The sequence below is a fragment of the Schistocerca piceifrons genome, chromosome 1 (genome assembly GCF_021461385.2).
Source record: "Schistocerca piceifrons isolate TAMUIC-IGC-003096 chromosome 1, iqSchPice1.1, whole genome shotgun sequence".
NCBI lineage: Eukaryota > Metazoa > Arthropoda > Insecta > Orthoptera > Acrididae > Schistocerca > Schistocerca piceifrons.
The window spans coordinates 482,360,655-482,377,239 of record NC_060138.1 but is presented as its reverse complement, the minus strand read 5'-3'; the positions used below and the strand labels follow the sequence as shown (position 1 = coordinate 482,377,239).

Here is a 16,585-nt window from a genome sequence, read left to right as displayed (position 1 = left end):
TTGCTACCTAGCAACAGAACTTTCCTCTTACTTTCTACTTTTTTTGAAACAGACGGTTTCCTAGTGAGATTCTGTTGCATCTTAACTACATCTACTTCTACTGGAGCCTCTTCCTTACTTAACTGTGGTAGCAAGGCAAATCTATTGGTTGTGCCAATTGGGAAACTGTAAGACACTGTTCTCTGTCTGTGGCCCCTGTTCCCAGCTACCACTTCCCACCGCCGTTTACCCTCCTCCCCCCTTAACCTCTTCAGTTCTTCCCTTGCTTTGTTCAAATCAGCCTGAAGGGCTCTAATTTTCTCCTCCTGTTCAGCTATCTCTGGAGCAAACCCTGCAAAAGAATGGAAGAGTCTCGTTTGCTTCCCCAATTCCCATGCTGCTACAATTTTCCCAATGAAACCACCTGTCACAACAGCTGCACAAAACCCCTGAACTAACTTTCCTACTGCAGCTCACGCACTTAGCATCCATGGTAGTTTGGAAATTAGTTAAGACATTTACTAAGTGATAATGATAATATATTAAATACATTTGTAAAAGGACACTAAATATGTTTTGGAAAGTAGTATGTAAGTAAACTATTAGCAAATACACTTAAATTTGTGGTATAATGCTAAATATGGACATTCAAAAATTAGGCCTAAACAGCCGAATGTAACCGAAACGAACTTTATGCGATTACTGGAACAATATGCAAATAAAAGAATAACCTTTAATGGTGAGCTTGAAAAGCACCCTAATGAAAATATTTAATCAGTTAAACTATAGCAAATGCACTTACAATTGTGGTATAACGCTAAATATGCACACTCAAAAAAATTAGGCCTAAGCAGCAGTAACCAAACAAACAAACTTTTCGCGATTACTGGAACACTACACGCAAATAAAAGAGCTTGAAGAGTACACTAAAGAATGTATTTAATTAGTTAAAAATGTTCAGCTACAATTAACTACAACCTAAATTACTTATCTTTCATGAGAGCTCTGTCTCCATATGTGCGGCCTTGTGCTGGGCTACCAATCTCTGGTCATGCCTATGTCTGTTTCACAAGTCGGAAAGATGGAAAGGTCTACAATACCATTCCGAGTTGGATGAGAAGTTCAGTACACCCCTCTCCATGTATTCCCAGTGGCACAGTAGGGGACATGTGGGTTCATTGAATGGTACAGACAAAATAAGCATTACCTTTCCATTAGTTTCCAGACACATAGTTTATCCTGATCTGTCAGCATATGACTAATTTAACTTTGACATATTCGAACATGTTTAGAGAAACACCATACTAACAACAAAATAGTCCCAGTAGAGAGTCAGCTGTAACCGAAGAGACAATAACAGATGTCAGACTGCTGTCTCCTAAAGTTAACAGTTCAGATTTGATTTTCAGTTTAGCATACAAAAATTTCTTATATATTACCACAAAACTTGCCTTGTGGGCAGCATCTCATGGCAGCACAATTAAATTTACACTAAAGATTTCTCTGTAATTCAGATTTTAGGCAGCTTTTAGTATCTAACACTGTGTGTACATGATCATCAGAAAAGAACAAACTTATGCACTTTTCTCTTAATACTTCATGAAGTGACTTTTAATTTTGTTGGTATTTTGTTGGAAACAGTCATTTTCAGGAGTTTAACAGTGGAAAAATTAAATTTGTTGACTCTCCCATTCCTTCCATCAAAACTTCGCATCTTTGTGCACATTACTGTGGAGCCTGTTGAGTATTTTTCACCTTGAATGTAAATATGTTGGAGTGATTTCTTTTAAATGTATTTCCATTTGTATGTCATTTAACAAGTCTAGTGAAAACCAGTTAACACTATACTGCTGTTAGCACCCACTCAGACATTTCCATTAAGTGCCCAATACTTGTGCTATCAGAATTTTGTTCCCTAAGTTAGTTACCATACTGTTTCTGTCATTTTCATTTATTTATTGATTTGCCCTTTTTCTCAGCAGAAAAATTCAAACCTATTATTTTTAGAAGTTCAGATAAAGGTTTTTAATATTCCACTGCTTCACATGGCAATCAAATCCTGTGACTTACAATCAAATATAAAAGAAGCCTTTACTATGTTATGTTACATTCTCATCAATGCTCTCCTCCACACAGTTTTATCATTCAGTTCAATGATATCAATCAGCTCAAAATGTCCAGTTTCACGTGATTAAAAGATATTTGCAATAACTAAGCTAAATTAAACAAACAACTAGTTCAATGAACAAAGTAAGGATATCCTTTGTTACAAAATGAATCAAAACAAATAATGTAATGGGCTGTTCTACCAGGATTTCAAATAGCTACTTCACATATAGCAGAAGATTTTTAATGTGTTATTGCATAGCTACACTTCACACTTCACCTTCTTAACAGTCTACCTTCCAAAAAGTACTTCAGACTTAATTTTAAACCAAAAGATTCTACATTTTTCCTTATTCTTCTTTTAAAGTCAGTAACTGAAAGAACTAAATAGTATGAGGTTAAATTAGAGAACTTTCAATGTATGCCGAAACATCTACAAACCACAGTCCTTGTAAAATGTCGACATTTTAGAAAACGCAATTACAAATATTCTCAAAATATTTGTAGTGAGTGCTACATGACATGGAAATGCACTACTTATTGATGTAATTTAAATAAAACGAGACATGCAGCACAGCAAGACCACTTTCTAGTACCATTTCTCTAAGTTACAGGAAACAATAGGCACAACCTAAACATCACAAAGAGATAAACATTAAATTGTACTTACCAGATGAGCATCAATCTCAAATTTCGTGCACAAATAAAAAGGAAGAAATAAAGTGAATGTATCGGAGGTGGTCTTCACATGCTCAACATACATACTGATATAATGCAAAAAAGGATCCATTTTATGTAACTTTAATAGTGTCACAAAAATACAAAGGAATGTTTGCCTAACAACTTTACACCAGGAAAACAGAGGACAATTTTCGTTTTAACAAAGTGAACATTCATTGAAGTTTCTGAAGTTAAACATGATGTCAGTACACAACACCTGATTTAACAACTGCTGTACTGAATTGAATAATGTTCCCAAAACACAAGATAACACTCAAACTATTAACAAAATGCCTGTAGTAGACAAGCTGTACTGAAAACTTAGGCAGAATTTATATAATGATAACTACTCCTACGCTATCTGATAGCAATACAACCAATTTTTATTCACTGAAGCAATGCAACATACTGTGTGATAGTAATTTTTTAGGCAGCTAAACAGTATGAATCTTTTTCATTGCATGTTTTATAAGGTTAAATCATCAAATTATAATCAGCTGCATTTGATTGTGATTATTACAAACTGTAAAACTATTTTTGTACTCTTAACAGTGAGATCTCTGGTGGTAGATTACATATAGCCACCCTGAAGAAAAATACATGTAAAACTTCCATGGTCTATAACAATGTAGCACCTAATAGTCAGAACAATCAAACTAGTTTAAGTAAATCACCTTACATGATTTGTGGGATGTATTGGAAAAGAAAAGGAAAAAAATCACAGTGCAGACAATCAACTTCCTATAAGCCTATTTCCTTTTTCCTACATCCTCATACACAAAAGCACCAGGTAAAAGTAATACAAACTACAATAGTTGTTTAACATAAATAAATCTATTAATACAAATACTGAAAAACAGATACAAAACAAATGTTTATACCCAATTAATTTTATTCATACAACACACACTATCTCACATTACGATACTCTCCTCATTTGTTTGAAGCAGCTACATTCTCAATGGGCGAACTACATCAGCTACATACTCAACTGGTGAACTAGATCATTTGCCAACTGAATATGAGAAACTGCAGATGTGGCATGCACAGTGCTTTGCTCGAAAGAGGTACTAGCTTTGTTTTGACACTGCACTGCTGCTGATGATGATAATGATGGTTTTGCATCATCTTCTCCCTCATTATGCTGCCTGTCTGTAGTTCCCATATTTGATTTTGTTTCACACTGTTTGTGAAATTCATCATTTTCTATGTCATTATTTGACTCCAACCCCTTCTCCCTCTCTTTCTCTGTTTCCCCTTCAGAATTCTCACTTTCACTTGCTCGGCGTTCTTGAGCACGTTTTTTATTGCGTATTTTTCGCTGGTTCTTCTTTCGTTGTCCAAGAATACTGGAATTATTCCTGTAATATAAAAATTAACATAGTTATCTTCATTAACCAAACAACAAATGTAAGCCCTCCTTGTAGATTATTGGATTTCATGGAGCAGCTTTTAATTACATATATTCTTGATGCAACCATTAGCAACATATGCCAATATGCTCGCCTCCCGATAGTAAGACAAAAACCAAGGAACTGGTTAAAATCAAATGATAACCAGCATAACAGCAATACACAGATACACACAAAGACAAAATTCTACTTCAATTCATTATCATTCAGTGATATATTTTTATTTTAGACTCCACTGTTTTTTACTAATAATAGGATAACTTATATCGAATTCTAATTATTACAGCATAAACCTATGCTATCAACAGGAACTATAATTTTTTTATTAATGAACATAAAGGCAATGGCACTTCTCTTATACTTTAAAATGGGATCACAACTGTCGACAATGCAACATGCTACATTTTATACCCTCTCGGCATTTGTCAATTACTTCTTAGTGTTTATTGACGGTAGTTGTGTGCAGGAAAACATTTATACAATAATACTGTGAGCAAACCTTTTGCCATTATTGGCCTACATTGTTGTTCAGTACATGTAAAGACAAATGATCAAGTTTTAGATCACTGGAAGGAAACGGAATCGTCTGCTGACACAGTTGTAATGAAACCAATTCAATAATAGCATCCAGTAGTGGAGTTTGTGAGTGAATTTATTTACATGTCAAGTTCCGAAGGACCAAACTGAGGAACAAATCTACAAGGTCATGGAACATGTCATTACAGGAAAGTACAACATAAAAGAAAAAACAGATAAAAATAAAATATTTATGAACCCAAAAAAAGTCAAGCCATAAGTTCAAGTAAACACAATCAACAATATAACATAAGAATCAGCTTAATTTTCCAAAGAACTCCTCAACAGAATAGAAGGAGTGACTCATGAGGAAACTCTTCAGTTTTGATTTGAAAGCACATGGATTACTGCTACGATTTTTGAATTCTTGTGGTAGCTTATTGAAAATGGATGCAGCAGTATACTGCACACCTTTCTGCACAAGAGTTAAGGAAGTCCGATCCAAATGCAGGTTGGATTTCTGCTGAGTATTAACTGAGTGAAAGCTGCTTATTTTTGGGAATAAGCTAATATTATTAACAAGAAATGGTAGTAAAGAATATACAGAGGCCATGTCAAAATACCCGGACTAGTGAACAGGGGTTGATAAGAGGTTCGCGAACTTACACCACTTATTGCCCAAACCGCCCAATTCTGAGCCCAAAGTATCCTTTTAGAATGGGAGGAGTTACCCCAAAATACAATACCATACGACACAAGTGAATGAAAATAAGCAAAGTAGACTAATTTTTGTGCTGAATGAGCACTTACTTCAGATACTGTTCCAGTAGTAAAAATGGCTGCATGAAATCTTTGAACAAGATCCTGAACGTGGGTTTTCCATGACAGTTTACTGTCTCCTAGATAGAAATTTGAACTGTTCAGTTTCAATAATCATATGCCCATTCTGTAAAATTAAAACATCGGCTTTTGTTGAATTGTATGTTAGAAACTGTAAAAATGAAGTCTTACTGTGATTTTGTGTTGGTTTATTTTCTACAAGCCATGAACTGCACTATTTGAAACCAAGCCAATGTTGCACACAACATCCTTTACTAGCAAGCTAGTGTCATCAGTAAACAGAAATATTTTAGAGTTACCCATAATACTAGATGGCATATCATTTATATAAAAAAGGGAGTGGCCACAACACTGATTCGTGGGGCACCCCCCATTTGACCATACCCCACTCAGACCCCACATCAGAGCCATTCTCAACACTGTGAATAATGACCTTTTGCTGTCTGTTGTTAAAGTAAGAGGTGAACCAGTTGTGAGTTACTCCCCATATTCCATAATGGTCCAACTTCTGGAGCAATACTTTGTGATCAACACAATCAAATGCCTTAGTTAAATCAAATAATATGCCTAGCGTTTGAAACCTTTTGTTTAACCCAGGGCTTCACAACATACGTGCTCGTGGAGCAAGCTGTGAGCAGCAAGGCGCGAGCACGGAGCAGCGCAAGCACGCTACCCCCACTACCGGACCAGAGCCGAGAGTGGGGAGAGTCACGTGGGGCACACAACAGCTGCCGCCAGTCAATGTAAATCCGCAGCCACCTGCAGGGATATCACTCACGAATTATTACTGTGACAATTGAAACAAATAAAGGAGAATGTACACGTGCCACATAATTTTATTAGCTTAGTGTATGCCTCTACATTCGTATTAATTTGTGAACTATTACACAATAAAAGGTGTCACTGAAGTGTGAGATTCTCGGTTGTACTTTTTGCCCTTTACAATTGCGTCTATGTTCGGAGTAATTGTTCTTGTGTATCGTAGGCGCAGCGTGCAGTTTAAATTTTGATCAGACAATGCGTTTCTCAGGCGCGTCTTGTTACATTTCATTGCAGAGAGCAGTTGTTCACAAACATATGTGGAACCGAACATTGATATTATTGTAGCCGCTAGTTTGTGCAACCGAGGAAATCTATCCTGAGGGAAGTTTCTGTAGAATTCCAAAATGTTTTTCTTGTTCTGAAATTTGTCTCTGTATTCTCCGTCACACTGCAGGTCAATAATTTTTAGTTGCAGCTCAGGACGAATCTCTTCAATATTCGCTGAATATGGAGAGGAGAACAGATCAAAATCACTGTCTAGTGCTGTCAGATCTTGAAAGCGTTGATCAAATTCTTCCTTATGGGCAACTAAACTATGGGAATAACGTTCACAGTCTTTGTGAACATCTTGCATGGATGATAATTTAGGAAAATGAGCTAGATTTCCTGTTTCCAGCTGACTCACCCAAAGTGTCAATTTCATTTTAAAAGCTCGTATTCAATCTATGAAATGAGTAATTAGCAGATCTTTACCTTGTAGTGGAATGTTCAAAGCATTCAGATGGCTAGTCAAATCTGCTAAGAATGTGAGATCACATTTCCATGAAGGCTCTTTCAATTCAGGAACACACATGTTATTTATTTCCATGAACATATTTATCTCATCTAATAGGCAAAAAAATCGATTTAATAATTCGCCACGACTAAGACAGCGGACCTCACTGTAATAAGGCAGGCTGCCACACTGGCTTTCTACATCCTCAAGAAAGCTTTTAAATTGCCTGTGTTGTAGCCCATGCTTCCTTATATAATTGGTTGTACGAACAACAACACTCATTACATTTTTTAGAGTGATACTCTTTGCACATAAGTTTTCCTGGTGAATCACACAGTAAACGCCCCATATTTCATTTGACACGGTCAGTTTTTGCATTTTCTCCTTCAACAGCGCAACGAAACCTGATTATTTCCCTGTCATCGCTGGTGCACCGTCTATAGACACTGAAACTAAAGAATTCCACAACAATCCTATTTTTTCAACACTTTCTTCAATACTACTTAAAATATCACCTCCAGTTGTAGTGTTCTTCATGGCTACTACATCGAGGAGCTTCTCCCTCACCTGAAGATCTCTTTTAACATCTCTAATAAATATGGCAAGCTGCACTGTTCCAGTGATATCAACACTTTCGTTCAGAGCTATAGAATAAGCCATAAAATCTTTACAGATATTTGCAAGCTTGCTCTGGTTTCGTCTGCCATGTTCTGTATGTGACGCATAATGGTCATGTTAGATAATGGCACAATCAGAAACTGTTCAACTTGAGATGGACACAAATGTTCCGCTGCAACTACCAAACATTCTTTTATTAAATCACCATCAGTGAAGGGGTGCAGGGATTTTGCTAAAAGCAACGCGATTTTGTAACTCACTGTGAGAGCTGCCTCAGTTTACTTTTCTTCGTCATCCAGATCTTCTTCGGATAGCTTTCTTTTCAGTTTAATAACTTCCTGTACACGATCTTGTCCATCACATTTTCCACTTCCGTAGTCTTTCGCGTGGTACGACATATAATGTCGCTGCAAATTAAATTTCCTAAAAGAATTCAGCATTTTGTGACATACTAAACATTTTGCAACACCATCTTTTTCTGTAAACAGATACAATTCCTCCCAACTGCGAAAGCATGGTGGGGTTACACAATGGCGACTTGACATGATTCTTAACCAGCGAAGTGACTGTTAGAGCTGATCGTAGTACTTTAAATGTTACACAGTTGTCGCAATTTCAATAGGCAAGCTGCGGCCCTATTCAAATGTGAGCGTGCATTTCCCCTCCCTCCCCTCCCTCCCTACTCCACGACCCTGCACCTGCTCGCGAGCACATGCCTGAGCAGACACGAGTACTCGTGCTCAAAACCGGCCAGTTGTTAAGCCCTGGTTTAACCCATCCAGTACCTCACAGAGAAAAGAGAATATAGCATTTTTCAGTTGTTAAACAACTTCTAAAGACAAACTGTATATTTGATAGCAAATTATGTGATATAAAATGATCAATTATTCTTACATACACAACCTTTTCAATAACTAAAGCAGCTTTAATCGTTCAAGAAACTGACCATTCCTAAAGAAAAAATTACAAATATGGCTAAGTACAGGGCTAACATATGCAGCATAGTACTTTAATATTCTGCTAAGCACTCCAACATATCCATGAGAGCCCTTAGTGTTCAGTGATTTAATTATTAACTCAATCTCCCCCTTGTCTGTATCGCGGAGGAGTATTTCAGACATAAATCTCGGAAAGGCATTTGCCAAGAGAGTTATACGATTCCCTGTAAAAACTGAATTTTTATGTAATTCACCAGCAATCTTCAGAAAATGTTTGTTAAATACTGTACATATATCAGATTTATCAGTAACGGAAATATTTTTACTATGAACTGACCTTATATGGTGACCTTGTGCTGCTGACCAGACACTTCCTCCACAACTGACCATATGGTTTTAATTTTATCCTGTGAATTAGCTATTCTATTTGCATATCACATACTCTTTGCCTTCCTAATAACATTTTTAAGCACCTTCCAATACTGTCTGTAATGGACTACTGTACCTTGACTGTGGCTACTTCTAACATTTTGATGTAATTCCCGCTTTATTCTACGTGACATCCTTATCCCACTAGTCAACCACCCAGGCTGCCTTTTACTGCTAATACCCCATTTAGAACGTTCTAATGGAAAGCAGCTCTCAAAGAGCATGAGAAATGTGTTAAGGAAAGCATTATATTTATCATCTGTGTTACTGGCATTATAAACATCCCGCCACTCTTGTTCCTTGACAAAGTTTAAAAAACTCTTTATTGCCATGGGATTAACTTTCCCACATATTTTGTAATTACTTGCAACATTTGTTTGAGTGCAAAAGCCTTTTCATGTTAAAATTTAAGCATCATGGTTTGAAAGGCTATTCACCCTTCTACTAACAGAATGCCCATCTAGTAATGCAGAATGAATAAAAATATTGTCTATAGCTGTGCCACTGCACCCTAGTTGGAAAAAACACAGTCCGCATCAGATCATCTGAATTTAGGAGAGCTACCAACATCCTTTTTCTTGCACAATCATACACAGAATTAATATTGAAGTCATTACACTTAACTAATTTGTGGTACTTCCTATAAAGTGAATCAAGAACACACTATAGCTTGAACAGAAATGCTCTGAAGTCAGAGTTAGGGGGCCTTTAATTAACAAAAATTAGAATTTTAGTTTCACTAAATTCAACTGCTCCTGCACAACATTCAAATATCTGTTCAGAGCAGAGCAGTGATATGTCTATGGGCTTATGTTTTACGTACTTGGCCACTCCTCCACTCTGCAAGGAACTCCTGGAAAAACAGCCAGCTAATTTGAATTCCGGTAAAAGAAGTCTCTGAATTGTCAAATTATGTAAGTGGTGCTCCAATATACCAACAATTTCAGAGTCAACATCTATAAGCAGTTCGTTAACTTCATCTCTAATATTATGATGAAATATGCTAATTCCTTCTGTACTTTGAAACATGACGTCCTCTGAAAGTGATTCCTTAGTTAGGAGGACTTCCTTTAAGCAGGTAAACCTATCAGCTGACTGCAGTCTAAAAAAGGTGCAGCTCTAACACCAACTACTATGGGAACGTTTCCATGAGTGATCCCACCACGACCCACTACACTGTCACCTATAAGCTCTACCAGCCTCCCCTTCCCATATCTATTGAGGAGCAGGCCACGCCTAGTGAAACCTGATCTACTGATAGACTCAACTGGCACCACTGGAATGTGACCCCTGCCTTCTGCCATCAGTGCCTTCTCCAGCCCCATGTTAATGCACGTAACAGCCGCATTAAGATGAGGCTGATCATGACACTGAAACAGTTGCACGAAATGCACATTAGTGCCACCATTTTGAGTAGCTTTCTTTACCAGGTCACCACTTACACCATATTCCCCGTCCCTATCAAGACTATTCCCTGCTCCACCCACTATCATTACCTGATCCTCCTCCGTAATTCGTACATAACTCCCCTATGCTGTCAGTCACCTGAGCCAACCCTACACTAGGCGTCACAATGGTGGTAACATGGTACTCACTCCTCAACACTTCCTGCAACTGCTGGCCCACACCTCTACTGTGTGAACTACCTAGCAGGAGAACCTTCTTCTTTCTGTTAGACTTTTCAACTGACTTAGGCCTCCTAACTGCTGAGGACTGCTGCATGTTTCCTACACCTATAGCTATAAGAGGCTTCCCTCCACTTAACTCTGACAGTTGATCAAATCTATTGCCTATACGCAAAGTACAACTGTCTGAATTCCTCCTCCTCCTAGCTGCCTTCTTGCCAACTGCCAGTTCCCATTCCCCAGCACCCTTCACCCTCCTCAACCTATCTACTTCCTCCTTTGTGTATTGTAACTGCACCTGCAGTGCACATATCTTACACTCCTGCTCCTCTATCAACTTAGAAACCATAGATTCTGCATTCCCAGGAGATGATCTCACTAGAATGCCCACTGGCTTCCCCAGTGCATCCCCCCCCCCCCCCCCCCCAATGAAAATACTTTGAACAAATACCACACCGAACCCACTATTCATTCCTATGGGACCAACCTGCTGAGGTCATTGGTCTCTAGACTTACACACTACTTAAACTAACTTACGCTAAAGACGACACACACACCAATGTCTGAGGGAGGACTTGAACCTCCGGCGGGAGTGCCACACTTCTCACTCATGGGAAAATTTTACAGTTACTGAAAATAACTGAACATCTAAGTCACCTGAGTTCAGTTACACCAGTACAACTATTCATAGAACTAACAATAGCGTTCTCAAAATTCTCTCTCTACTAAGAAAACAACAACTTTTATCAACTAATACCAATACCCACAAAACTTATTAGCTAAAACCAAAAATTCTAGCAGCCACTGGAACACTCAATGAAGTTAAAAACAGTGAATGAAAATTTTACTGAAATATTTCACTAGAAACAATAAGAAATGTCAGCTGAAAACTAAATCACAAAATTTGCTAAACATCATCAATGCATAGAAAACCCTAAAAAACACAGCGAGCAAACGTTTCCAAAAGTTTGTTAAATTGTTATTTCACCACAAACAGCATGAAACACCATTGAAAACTATTAAATTTAATAACTGCACAACAGTGCACAAAAAACTTTGTCAGAACTTAGCTTTATAACTGTGAAATGTAAACACACTGCTGAGGCACGAGACTTTGATGAACGATGTAAGTACACTCACGAATAACAGACCACTCGAGTCAATAACACAGAAAAAAAGACTGAGATTAATGAAAATCCACTAATAAGTTACTTTTAAAGCAAATAGAAGACTTTATTCAGTGTAGCACAATAATACAGAGAAAATGCAAGTAAACTATGACAGTGTTCAAAGGCACTACAATGGATGAAGTTTTAGACATTATAAATAATGATAATTTTGAAGGACTGATTGGTGAAGACAATGAAAATGTTGATGCGGTTTTTTTTCCTCTGGCTCTGATGTGTTGACAGATGAAGATGAGGCAGATGATGGTGCAACAGGTACTGTGAATGTTCTGGATGTTCCTGGATCAGTGGAAGTTCATTTTCAAAGTACTAAAAATATGTGTTTGGGGATTGCAAATAATGAAGTAATGGGTGTTGAAGATAGAGTACACACAAGAAAATAGGGGAAACCTTGCAGCCAACAGCCGCCTTACAATAAAATTGAGCCAATATGCTGCAACTCCTAAAAATTACATTTCAGAAGAAATGCAAAACAAAATAAAGAATCATGCAAGTTGATCTAAAATTGTATAAGACTTCTTTTTTGGCAGAAAGAGCAGAGAGCATTCCAACGCTTACTATTTTCGCCAGGGTAGCACATACTTCCACCAGAAATGCATTACTGGTCTGAAGACAATGAGTTAGGACTGGAAATAGTCAAGAAAGCTATATTGCGAAACACAAATCAGAAGATAAAATCCCTGCTTCACTTCAATGATAATGATAAAGTTCATGACAGCAAACATGATATCGGATTCAAGGTTAGACCGCTAATTACAAAAGATGAATGAGTCCTTCCAGCAGTTTGGTACATTTTCAGAAAATTTGAGTATCAATGAAAAGATTGTGAGGTATTATGGCCATTATACACCAAAACAGTTCATTCGAAGTAAGCCAATTCGATTTGGATATATTTGGATGAGCTCTGTGTGCTTCTAATAGTTACAATTTCAATTTCGATTTATACTGCGAGAAGGAAGTGACAAAAATACTGGCCTTGGTGTTGGATCTAGGGCGTGGTAAATACGCTTGAGTGTATTGAAAATCCTCAAGGTCATCTACATTTATTCCACTAGTCAAGATCTCTTGCTGCGTCTGTGAAACATTGGATTTTGGGCAACAGGTGCAGTGTGAGGAAACAGAACTGAAAAGTGTCTTCTTCAAGAAACAAAGCAATTGGAAAAATTGCCTTGTGGAATTTATGACTTTGCCTTTGATACAGGTAGTAAAATCCTGCTTGTCAAATGGAATGATGATAAATGTATATGTGGAGACACACACTTCAGTAAGTAGATGGATCATCCCATTTATAAATCAGATGATTCCACTCATCTGATTACTTTTAAAAGAATAAATCCTTTCTTTATTTATGTTATTTCACATTACTATATCATATAAACACCAAAAAACTTTGTCATTTCAAAAAAAAATGGGGGGGGGGGGGAGGAGGATGATGGGGAGGGAGGGACTGAGAAAGAATGGATTAATCTTCCTACGATTTTCACTAATGCCAAAGCATTGAATGAGGCAGAAAGTTACACAAAAAATGCTGGTGTTACAAAGTAAGAAGCACTAGCAGAAATCTGCCTCAATCTGCCAATGTGAAGACACACAGGCAATATACTGTAAATCACTCAAAATTCAACAAAATATTTCATTTATTACTCCTTCATAAAATCTCTCCTATGGCTTATAATTACAGTTTGACGAAACTTAGCAACAAAAACTGTATAGTGATCACTTCAAAGCCTAAATACAGGTTCCTGCTTGGGACAAACCATTACTGCTATCATGTTCACTCATCATCAAGGATAGAGATATCAAAACATGCTTCATAAATGCCAGGAAGAATATGGTAGTCATAATAGTATGGACACTTAATGTGACAGTTTTACATGGGGGATGTTGTGAACTGTGGTTCCGTAAGATACCAGTATGGGTCTGACCTGTAACATTTCATTTACAACTAGCGAACCTCAACAAGCAATTAGGTAGTAACCATTACCAAATGCTTTGTGTACTCCACTTTGGATTGTGTTGTATGTGGCTTATTATTTTCTTTTCTCATTCTGAAATGAGCAAAGAGACCATTCCTGGTCCATCATGGCTCTCCCAGTGGCAGTCTAAGTTCTTGTTTGTTGACACTTGTAGTCAACTGCCATGTTAAAATGCATTATACTTTGACTGTTTTTGACAGAATGGGTTGGAATGGCTTTCTCCCTACTTTTTAAAAAAGAAAAAAAAAGAACAGGATAATACAGTGAGGAAGAAATTTTTATTCTTGTTCTTATTCTCTCACCATATCAGTAATTATTGCCAGCAATGCCCCTCGTTCACTAAGTTTCCTTCCACTCATATGGAGAACACACCAGGTGGTTATAATTAAACTGCAGCTACTCACAGAGGTCCAGCACGGGCTGTAATCATCATATGGTAGATATTGTAATGCATTAATGCAGAACTGATTTATACTGGAAAAAATATTATCTCCAATTTTGGTCACCAGGTGAGGACCTGGCACCGTGAATGCAAGAAATATGTACAGAAATGTTTCCATATGTAATGGATTAGGAATGGGACGTGGGCAGAAAAGGTCAAACAACAGAGAAAGGCATTATGTTGATTTTATTACTAACCACCTCTTACTCAATTTGAGCACCTGAGACATCAATGAGATGCTGCACCCATAAAGCGATGTGATAATCAGTTGCTTGCAGCAGTTCTGGTGGAATCTGAGCAACCTGTTCCTTTGTACTGCCCTCAGATGAGGTAGAGGCAAAATGTGTCCCTGGCAAACACTTTTCTTTCTTTTCTGATGGCCCCACAGCCAAAAGTCACACAGATTCAGATTAGGTGATCTTGCAGGCCACTCATCTGGAAAACCTCTGGAGATAAAAAGTTTGTCGAAAGTTGCATTACACAGACCTTTCATTGGGCGAGCGACGTGGTCTCCCATCTTGCATGAAAATTGTGGTTTCAAAACAACTGGGCTCTTCCAAAGCAGGAATCACATGCTGTACAAGGCGATGTCAATAACATGTAGACATTACAGTACACTGGATAGGTTCTTGGCTGTATTACCTTCAAAGAAGAACGGACCGAGAATAAAGGTGCTTGTGAATCTACACCACACAGCCACATACGATCAGTCCAATGGCTCTTTCGGCACAATATGTGGTTTAACAGTGCCCCAAATTCAGCAGTTCTGTGTATTCATTGCACTCTGTAGTGTAAAATATGCCTCATCACTCCATAAAATATTGCCTGGCCATGTGTCATCAACTTTGGTCTGTGACAGACACTGAAGAGCAAATTCACAATGTTGCTGGAGATAATGAGATTTCAGCTGCTACACCATCTGGACCCTGTGTAGGTACCAGTGTAAAACAGACTGCAATACTTTCCATACTGTTGACCACAGCATGGACAATTCTCTGACACTACATGAGCATAGCAGTACTAAAGGGGCTGTGCTGAATGGTCAGTTACAGTAATAGCAACCTTGTCAATAACTTCCACTGGGATAGACTGCCTTCCTCTTCCAGGTGTCACTCGAGATCCCCCATGTTTTCAAATTTTGTTACAATCTTCCTTAAAGCATTTAATGAAATCGGAGCTCTTCTCAGACCTTTCACTCTGTGGTACTCTTTTAATACAGCACTGTAACGGCTGTCATTACATGAAACAGTTTCACTAATAACTTCTCTTCTCCATAGCCACAGTGTTCACTCATGTTATGGTCTGTCAAATGACAGCATGGGTGTCATACTATTAAAAAAAAAAATTAACGGTGTGCAGCACCAGATTTGCATCTAGAGACCACAACTGGAAATAATTTGTTTTCCAACATAAATCAGTTGCACATTAGGATACCTACCAAGTATTGCTGCTGTACAATAATTACATCCCACACTGGACCTCCATAACTACTGCACTTCCAGACATAGCCACATTGATTGTTAGTGACTTCTATGTATATGCCTACTTATTTCTTGATATGCCAAAACCACATGCTTCAAGGATATACAGTAAAACTGAACACTGACATCACAAATAATACAGATGACATAAAAGTGATACAGAGAAACTTGTTTGTCAAAGACAAAACATTGCATATGCTGAGTATAAACAACTGGCAGACAACCCAATTAAGAGAGATGATTTGACATTTGATTGAGTGATTCACGTGATCAGGCTCAGAGGACTGCGCGCCACCACAGTTAGAGCTCTCCATCCGTCTCTGTCTTCTGCTATCTGTCTCCAGTTTTCCGTGACTCCCAGCTGCAACAGGTCTTCTCTCACTCCATCGATCCACCTCTTTGACATTTGGCATTTAGACAAGTTTAGTCTGTTACTGCTACTACTGTTTAACTATGTCATCTCTGAAGCAATCATCTTAAACTTCACAGTCAAGGCTGCTCATACAATAGTGTGTAGAGGAAAGGGGGGCACCAGACCTATGGACGTGGCATTGAGTTTTTTTAATATTTTGTAAGACCAGTGGTGACTTGTACATAGCCATAAAAAGTTTCAGTTCCAATCCTGCTAAAACCCTGTGTAATATCAACTTTTAAATCATTTTTTGAAAGAAAAATACATTTTTTTCCTTTCCCTGAGAGCTTGATTTCCACAATGAAGCCAAAAGGTCACACTCCAATAGTAAAAATTTTTTGGGCCTCTATATGGAAGTGAAACATGG

The 16,585-nt window shown here is 37.8% G+C and overlaps 1 protein-coding gene across 1 annotated transcript in view; it reads right to left on the bottom strand.

Annotated features, from left to right (window-relative positions):
- Window positions 1-2,889: 2,889 nt before the first annotated feature.
- LOC124795143 (protein kintoun) overlaps window positions 2,890-16,585 on the bottom strand; it is a 97,733-nt gene continuing 84,037 nt past the window's right edge. The window contains exon 4 of the mRNA XM_047259025.1: window positions 2,890-4,166. Within this exon, the coding sequence (XP_047114981.1) occupies window positions 3,785-4,166 (382 nt within the window). The 3' untranslated portion in view covers window positions 2,890-3,784. The remainder of the gene's footprint in view (window positions 4,167-16,585) is intronic.